The sequence below is a fragment of the Papio anubis genome, chromosome 1 (assembly GCF_008728515.1).
Source record: "Papio anubis isolate 15944 chromosome 1, Panubis1.0, whole genome shotgun sequence".
Classification (NCBI taxonomy): domain Eukaryota; kingdom Metazoa; phylum Chordata; class Mammalia; order Primates; family Cercopithecidae; genus Papio; species Papio anubis.
The window spans coordinates 33,298,346-33,307,913 of record NC_044976.1 but is presented as its reverse complement, the minus strand read 5'-3'; the positions used below and the strand labels follow the sequence as shown (position 1 = coordinate 33,307,913).

The 9,568-nt window shown below is 37.3% G+C and overlaps 1 protein-coding gene across 5 annotated transcripts in view; it reads right to left on the bottom strand.

The window, feature by feature from the left end:
• Window positions 1-3,801: 3,801 nt before the first annotated feature.
• The window catches only part of ZMYM1 (zinc finger MYM-type containing 1), a 38,927-nt gene continuing 33,160 nt past the window's right edge, over window positions 3,802-9,568 (bottom strand). For 4 of the 5 annotated variants that reach the window (XM_031650887.1, XM_031650926.1, XM_031650943.1 and 1 more), the window contains 4 exons: window positions 9,200-9,353; window positions 7,753-7,893; window positions 7,535-7,578; window positions 3,802-6,686 (listed from right to left, as the gene is read on the bottom strand). In XM_031650887.1, the coding sequence (XP_031506747.1) occupies window positions 4,404-6,686; window positions 7,535-7,578; window positions 7,753-7,893; window positions 9,200-9,353 (2,622 nt within the window). In that variant the 3' untranslated portion in view covers window positions 3,802-4,403. The remainder of the gene's footprint in view (window positions 6,687-7,534; window positions 7,579-7,752; window positions 7,894-9,199; window positions 9,354-9,568) is intronic. The other variant, XM_017959610.2, reaches the window with a different exon arrangement.

The following is a 9,568-nucleotide window of genomic DNA, read 5'->3' as shown; positions in this document are numbered from 1 at the left end:
CCATGGCTTTCTACACAGATGTCCCAAGCAGATCTTTTTTTTTTTTTTTTTTTTGAGACGGAGTCTGGCTCTGTCGCCCAGGCTGGAGTGCAGTGGCGGGATCTCAGCTCACTGCAAGCTCTGCCTCCTGGGTTTACGCCATTCTCCTGCCTCAGCCTCCCGAGTAGCTGGGACTACAGGCGCCCGCCACCTCGCCCGGCTAGTTTTTTGTATTTTTTAGTAGAGATGGGGTTTCACCGTGTTAGCCAGGATGGTCTTGATCTCCTGACCTCGTGATCCGCCCATCTCGGCCTCCCAAAGTGCTGGGATTACAGGCTTGAGCCACCGCGCCCGGCCCCAAGCAGATCTTATAGCTGCTTTTGAGTTTGTCACTATCTGATCATATTTTGGAATTGTGGATACCTTGTCACAAAGATTAGCAGTAGATGCCGTGCATGGATTTCTGCTTTAAGTCTCCTAGTTGCTGTTTTTATGAAGGGATTTGGGGAGATTAACAAATGACACAACTATTTCTGACATCTACTTTTTTTAAAATTTTTTTCTGCGCTAGAGTCTCGCTCTGTCACCTAGGCTGGAGTGCAATGGTGCAATCGTGACTCACTGCAACCTCTGCCTGTCAGGTTCAAGCAGTTCCCCTGTCTCAGCCTCCCAAGTAGCTGGGAATACAGGTGTGCACCACCACGCCTGGCTCATTTTTTTGTATTTTTAGTAGAGATGGGGTCTCACCATATTGGTCAGACTGGTCTTGAACTCATGGCTTCAGGTGATCCACCCGCCTTGGCCTCCCAAAATATTGGGATGACAGGTGTGAGCCACCATGCCCAGCCATCTATTTTTTAATGGACTTCTGGTAATCTTTTATTTAGGAATATTTATAAGTGATAATGGTTGTCTAAGAGGTAGTACAGCATGGTGATTGATAGGATGGGCTTTGGAGTCAGGCTACCTGGGTACAAATCCTAGTTTCCCCCGTATTAGTTGTGTAATCCATAATGTCTGTTTTTTTTTAGTTTCCTCTGTAAAATAATAGGTTGTTGTGAGAACTAAATGAAATAACATATGTAAAACACTGAGGGAAGTACTAGGTTACTTAATAGGCTAATAGGCATTCAACAAAGATAGCTGTCACACTTAAGTTTATTTTTTTACATTATTGGCTTTATAATAGACTACAAAGAGTAGAAAACACTTGAAAATGAAAATAAGAACACCAACCTCTTGATTTTATGACAAGGTAGAAACTACAACTAAAAACAGCTGGAAAATGATGAAAAACACACATGGTTGACCAAGGTGACTTTAGAGGAAAGTTCATAATCTAAAGCACTTCCATTAAAAGACTGAAAATATATGCAATAAGCATTCAATACTAGAGTTAACTGTCTTCTATTTTCTTTTCTTTTTTTTTGAGACAGAGTTTCACTCATTGCCCAGGCTGGAGTGCAATGGCGCGATCTTGGCTCACTGCAACCTCTGCCTCCTGGGTTCAAGTGAGTCTCCTGCCTCAGTCTCCTGAGTAGCTGGAATTACAGGCACCCACCACCATGCCCGGCTCATTTTTTTGTATTTTTAATAGAGATGGGGTTTCACTATGTTGGCCAGGCTGGTCTTGAACTCTTGACTTTGTGATCCGCCTGCCTTGGCCTCCCAGTGTTGGGATTACAGACATGAGCCACCATGCCCAGCCTATTTTATTTATTTTTTCCTTTTTTTGAGAGTTTCGCTTTTGTCGCCCAGGCTGGAGTGCAATGGCACGATCTTGGCTCACCGCAACCACAGTCTCCGGGGTTTAAGCTGTTCTCCTGCCTCAGCCTCCTGAGTAGCTGGGATTACAGGCATGTGCCATCACGCCTGGCTAATTTTGTATTTTTAGTAGAGACGGGGTTTCTCCATGTTGGTCAGGCTGGGCTCGAACTCCCAACCTCAAGTGATCCGCCTGACTCGGCCTCCCAAAGTGCTGTGATTACAGGTGTGAGCCACTGCGCCAGGCCTGTTTTCTCTTTCTTAAGGTGGAAATCAGTTAATTAGGGCTGGGCATGGTGGCTTATGCCTGTAATCCCAGCACTTTGGGAGGCTAAGGTGGGTGGATCACTTGAGGTCAGGAGTTCGAGACCAGCCTGGCCAACATGGTTAAACCCCATCTCTACTAAAAATACAAAAAAATGAGCCAAGTATGGTGATGGGCACCTGTAATCCCATTTACTTGGAGGCTGAGGCAGGAGAATCGTTTGAACCCGGGAGGTGGAGGTTGCAGTGAGCTGATATTGCGCCACCGTACACTCCAGCCTGGGCAACAGAGGGAGACTCCATCTATAAAAAAAAGAAAGAAAGAAAGAAAGAAAGTAAAACAGGTATATAGAAGATACTAAGAGAATTTTTTCTACAACTCTAGGCAAATGCATTTGAAAGAAAGCCTCAATGAAACAGATGTTCTCCTAGAAAAAGTATAAGTTTTCAAAATTGATGAGAGGGTAAAGGAGAAACAGCTGGAGAAAAGTGCCAGAGAAATAGCCTTAAAAAAAAAAATTCCAGGCCTAGATATATACACCATTTGATTCTTTCAAATCTTTGAATAACACATTTTTTTTGTTATTTAAACTTTTCTGGCCAGGCATGGTGTCTCATGCCATAATTCCAGCACTTTGCGAGGCCCAGGCGGGCGGATCACCTGAGGTCAGGAGTTCAAGACCAGTCTGGCCAACATGATGAAACTCCATCTCTACTAAAAATACAAAAATTAGTTGGGCGTGGTGGTATGCGCCTGTCATCCCAGCTACTTGGGAAGCTGAGGCAGGAGAATCGCTTGAACCTGGGAGGCAGTGGTTGCAGTGAGCCGAGATCACACCACTGCACTCCAGCCTGGGCAACAAGAGCGAAACTGTCTCAAAAAAAATCCTCTTCTCTAGTATAAATAGTCTTTTCTTTTGAGGTTACTTAAATATAGTTATATTTTCATAATGTGGCTTAGTAATTTATTGTGTCATCCAGCTGAGATGTATAAACCAAAAACACAGCAATGACTTTAACATTTAAACAGGACAGTTTACAAAAAAGGAAATACAAATGGCTCAAACAAATAAATAGATACCTAATTTTATTCTTGTTTTTTTAATTTATTTTTATTGTTTTTGAGAAGGAGTCTCGCTTTGTCGCCCAGGCTGGAGTGCAGCGTCGCCATCTCGGCTCACTGCAAGCTCTGCCTCCCAGGTTCACGCCCTTCTCCTGCCTCAGCCTCCGAGTAGCTGGGACTACAGGCGCGCACCACCACGCCCGGCTAATTTTTTGTATTTTTAGTAGAGACAGGGTTTCACCGTGTTAGCCAGGATGGTCTCGATCTCCTGACCTCGTGATCCGCCCGCCTCGGCCTCCCAAAGTGCTGGGATTACAGGCGTGAGCCACCGCGCCCAGCTCTTGTTTGTTTTGAAGAGATAAGGTCTCACTCTGTTGCCTAGGCTCTGGAGCATAGTAGTGCAATCATGGTTCACTGCAGCCTCAAATTTCTGGGCTTAAGCAATCTTCCTGCTTCAGCCTCCCAAGTAGCTGGGACTTCAGGTATGCACCACCACACTTTGCTAATTAAAAAAAAAAAAAAAAAATTGTAGTGATGGGGTCTTACTATGTTGCCAACCTGATCTTGAACTCATGGTCTCAAGTGATCTTCCTTCCTGCGTAGGCCCTCAAAGAGCTGAGATTATAGGTGTGAACCACCATGCCCAGTCCCCAACCTTATTCTTAATATACAAAATTCTACTGAGATTAAAATGCCATTTTTAAAGTAAGAGATTGGGAAAGATCAAAACATTTGATAACACAAAAATTTAATAGGCACTCTCATGCATTGTGGGTGGGACTGTAAATTGAATGCACAATCCTTATAGATGGCAACTTGCCAATATCTATCAAAAGTAAAAATGCACATATCTTAACCTAGTAATTCTAACTTTAGATTTCCAGCTTACAGTAACTCACTCGAGTGCAATATGACCTATATAAAAGGTTAAAAAATGAATCATTATTTATACTAGCAAAAGGTTAGGAAAAAACATGTCTGTCAGCAGGGACTGCTCAAATATATTATGGTACCTTCATACAATAACATCTGCAGTTATAGACCAAGAATCAATAAACTCTTCATGTAACGACATGGGACAATCTCAAAAATATGTTACACAGAGAAGACAAGCTAAAAACAGTATACACTGCACAATACCACTTAGGAAAAATATCTCTAGAGGGATATTTAAGGAAAAGATGACACTTTCTGGGAAGAGAAAATGAGTTCTAAAGGAGGGAAGAAAACTTCACTGTATATCATTCTGTGTCTTTAGAATTTTGAACAATTTTGAAATAAAAACATTCCAACAGATATACAAGTCTTTTAGGTAAGTTCAAATGAACAAGTATTATATTTCTTTCATCTGACTGATAAACTTTTCCACAATTTCATTGAGTCTTTCAGGCTCCATTAGTTTATTTACCAATTCCTGCTCAACAGCCATTAGGGCTGGGCCAGTAAGCTTCTCTTGTCCCAAGGTATTACATAAATATGTCTTAAGACGAGGCAGGGTAGAAAATGAATTCTCAGTACTTGCTGAAGTAATTGGCCAAGACAAAGCAATATACAATAGCTTTGAGAGACAAGGAATATTACTGTGAAGACCATGCTGAATAAACAAACAGCCGAGACTGACGAAGTTTATGCAATTATCATCTATGACAAAGTTGAGCTTTGCATAATGTCGATAAAATCTAAGTTCTGGGATAATGTCCTCATCAAGTTTATAAAATTCCTGAACATGTTTTGCTGTTGATTCATTTAATGGCTCATTCCATTTAAATAACAGTTCTGAAATTTGCTTTATTTTGCAATAATCAAACTCTGAAAAACATAACTTTAAATTTTGTAATATAGTATCTAATCCTTGGTAATAGATATTAATTTTATATTGTTCTTCTGTTGAAGTAGGAAAAAACGTATTATCTGAATTGCCAAGATCTACTGATTTCTGAATTTTTCTTCTTTTCTGAAGAGAAGGTTTTTCAACTTTAAAACCTTTACAGGTTATTTTTTGACATATTTCCTCTGCTCCATCCCAGATTGTTTTAAAGTATACATCATTTCTTTCAGATGATAAACATTCTAAAATTGCTTCTATTTTTGAAGACAAAGAAAAAATGTCTATGGTTTTATTTTGAAGCTCTTTGGAAAGAATTCCTGTAACACTCAGCACTCGATACAGGAATTTCAAACAAAAGACAAATTCAAATTTGGAAACCAATGTCAGCAAATGACTCAATTCATCAGCGAAACTTGTATTTGAAGAATGGCTTGCTATAACTTCCAATGTTTCAATAATCTCTGGAAGAGTGTCAATCACAGATAGTAATGTACGATCATGGACTGTCCAACATGATTGTGATATATGTTTCTTGCATGTTTTGTTTTGACTTAGCCTACAAATGTTTCGAAAATTTGCCAACATTTCCCCAGACATACAAATAGTGTTGAACAAAGAACTGAGAGTTTTTAGAGCACTTCGGAGTTCTTTTACTTCTTTACAAAACCTAATTATTGATAAATCCAAAAAGTGTGCATAACAATGTATGTATAAAGCTCTTGGTTCTTCTTTCTTGAATTCTGCTGCTACTTTATTAAATTTTATTCTCAAATTAGTGGTGCTATCATAGGCCTGGCCATGTATTTTATCCATATCTACTCCAATTTGCTGCAGATAAGTTTTGATGGTGCTATGTAAGTGGGTCCCAGTCATCTCCTCAGTATCAACAAAACCCAAGAATCTTTCCTTAATTAAGATAGCCTTTGATGATTTTTGTGGGTATCTTACACAAATTGAAAGCTGTTCTTTCATGGCACTGTTGGTTGTCTCATCACATATTATTGAAAATGCTGAGGAGTCATTGATCTCATTCACAATATCCTGCAACATTTCAGTCTTTATTATTTCAATAATATCACTTTGAATTTGTGTACTGTTATAGAAGTCAACTTGTGAATTCATAAGTCGAAATGTTTCTTCTCCTTTATCTTTTGCTCTCATTTCTAACAATTCTAAAAAATTGCCTTTATTCGCAGATGAAACTGACTGGTCGTTTCCTCTTAAGGGTAAACACTGCTTTCCAAGAAATAAAATATTTTCAATTATAAGCTTTAGGTACTTTTTATTTCCCTCAATCTGTTTCGAATGAATAGATAAATCATCAGTGACAGCTCCATCACAAAATTGGTATTCTCTCCAAAATTCCAGTGACTTCAAATGCATTTCACTTTTTTCATGCTTTCTGAATTTTTCCAGAGTTTTTTTCCAATTAGAGGTTCCATGCGTTGCAAATGACTCTCTTCCACAGCTAAAATATTTTTGGCAGAACAACTGGCATGAATAACAGAATGCCACATCTTTTTTACTGTTTTCCAAACACTGAAAATCTGCACAACAAGATTTTTTAATACATCTTGATTTACCTTTAACTTTTTGTACTTTGGATGTACATTTTGGGTGACATAGTTCATCACTTATTTTCATAGATTTCATATTGTCTTTTTGTACTTCTATACTGGAACCAATTGCATGCTGACTGAATACTGATGAAGATGGTGAAAGGCTTGGCTGTTCCATACTACTACTAGCAATAGCACTACTGGGTTCACTAGGTGAACTCTTAGAAAGCTTTGGGAGAAAATGGGAAAAGAACATTTAAGAGTTTTCAAATATTAATTAAAATATCAAATATATCTACTCTAATAACATAGTAAAATAAATGGCTGAGTTACAGTATGAGCTCCACTAGGGGGAAACATTAACAATTACATATAACTTATTTATTTGCAATCTAGATTCAGCATTAAATGTTTGAAGGACCTTTTGGTATGTAATTGTCATAAAAATAATTTTTATTGCTCAGATGACTCAAATTGCATAGTATTTTTTTAAAAGAAGAACCCAGAGGAAAAAAATCCTTCTGTTTAAAACAATCTACACACATATAATACATATATTTAAAAACATATAAGAAATATATAAAATATAGAAATATATTTAATATATATTAAATATATATGAAATATAAATTTATAATTTAAATATAAATTATATATTAAATATAAATTTAATAAATATTAAATATAGAAATATATATTAAATATATATATATAAAACATCTGGGCCAGGTGCAGTGGCTCATGCCTGTAATCCCAGCACTTTGGGAGGCTGAGGTGGGCGGATTTGAGACCAGCCTGGCCAACATGGGGAAACCCCTTCTCTACTAAAAATACAAAAATTAACTGGGCATGGTAGCAGGTGCCTATAATCCTGGCTACTCAGGAGGCTGAGGCAGGAGAATCACTTGAACCCAGGAGGTAAAGGCTGCAGTGAGCTGAGATCATGGCACTGAACTCCAGCCTGGGTGGCAGAGCGAGACTCTGTCTGTAAACAAACAAACAAACAAACAAACAAAAAAATTCTGCTTATTAAAAACAGACAGTGGTAAAAAAAAAAAAGGTTAAAATAAAACTTACCTCCACAATGACATCTGCTGTTGCTGTTACTGAAGAAACTGTATCTGTTAAAATAGAGCATAAATTCAAGATCTTACATACTATAACCTATAAAATACCATCATAAACTATAATTGCTTATTTCATACAAGAAACAAAAAGGAAATTTAGCATATAGACAGATTTATCAAGTGTGACAAAACAATATTTATGTCAAATATCTTAACGTCAACTTTTACCTTGTAAGACATCAGTGTTCATGATGGGCAAGGCAGCATCGGTGTCTGCCAATGACACTATATTGCTTATAACTGGAGTCGTATCTTTCTTTGGAGAGAGAAGCTCTGTTGAAGTATCGTGCACCATGGAAACAACATTTACTGACAGAAACAAAAAGATTTCTTATAAACTAAGCGAAAACAATCATCAGAAAGTACTGTTATAGTAATACTGTTTCAAGAAATAATGCAAGCATCTAATAGCTTAAGGAATTGGTAGTTACTGAAGTAATTTTTATTAGGGCTTAGGAATAGCCAGGTTCTTTAGTATCATATTTATAATTACAACACTACACTGAAAATTTACACTTCTCCAATATTTTATGTCTTTTACCTTTGTGCACAATTTCCCAGTCCTTTTAAACAATTTAAAAAGTTTAAATTATGAGAAAATTTTTCTGTGAAATTACTCATGAAGAAAAGAGATTCTGATAGAATCTCCTAATGGGCATCAATTTCAAACTCTTTCAGGATTCATAAACCTTAACATCAATAGAGTGCTAGGTTGGTGTCCCAGCTATTATTGCAGAAATTTCTGTAACAAGCCAGTTTGTATGACTTACAAATCCCAGAGGCAGCAGTCACTCTATGGTCTATGTAAAGAGCACCACTGGTCCTATCCTGGGGCTTTTTGATGGAATACTTAGTTGGCTCAGATTATTTGTGCTTTTTTATTATTAAGTCCTAAAGCATTTACAATCACCTCTATTTCATGTGAAAAATGTAATGAAAACTCTTTTTACAAAGCAGGGCTAAGTAAAACATTCTATATTCTAATAAAAGCAGTCTTGTAAATGGATTAAACTCTATATTGAGTGCCTCCTATGTACCATGTTTTGCAGTAGTTGCTCAATATATATTGATGTAAACATACATATGTTCATTTACTAAAGAATCTAAATAAAGACATGTATCTTTTAATTTTTATTATTATTTTTGAGATGCAATCTTGATCTGTTGCCCAGACTAGAGGGCAATGGTGTGATCTTGGCTCACTGCAACCTCCACCACCTGGGTTCAAGTGATTCTCCTGTCTCAGCCTCCTGAGTAGCCGGGACTACAGGGACCCACCACCACGCCAAGCTAATATTTTTGTATTTTTAGTAGAGACGGGGTTTCACCATGTTGGCCAGGCTGGTCTCAAACTCCTGATCTCAGGCGATCTGCCTGCTTTGGCCTCCCAAATAGGCATGAGCCACCGTGGTTGGCCTACAAATATTAACTCTCTGGTGGTAAAGTAGCCTTCCTTTTATACAAAAATACTGAAAAATAGTTCTTTGCAACAGGTTTAGATTGTTTTGACTTTTAAAAGTCAGTTTAATTTGAAAATGAATCAAGGTTATAAATTAAAGCCAAATAATAGTATTTAATAATTACTAAACCCCTAAAATTGCTAAACAAACATTACCTGAAGAAGATTCCATCTTAGCTTTACTGTATGCAGAGAAACAATTAATAGAGCAGAAAAGCTCTGTCTTCCCCAAATCACTGGTAGTCTCAATCATTTCATCTGAGGGCTTCAATGGTTTGCAAGGAACAGAGATAAGTGGTTTGGCAGGTTTCTGTTTAGAGATTAAAATAATATTCATATTTCTGGTATGTGATATATTGTTAATGAAGAAGAACCTATCACCACTGCTTTTAGTTGGAATATTAAAAAGAATAACAAGATATTTTTTACATTTTCTTAAAAAAAAAAAGACACTACAGATTGCAATAACTAAAATGAAGAAAATTGGCAAATTTGAAAATGATCTTTATTATTTATCAGATATAT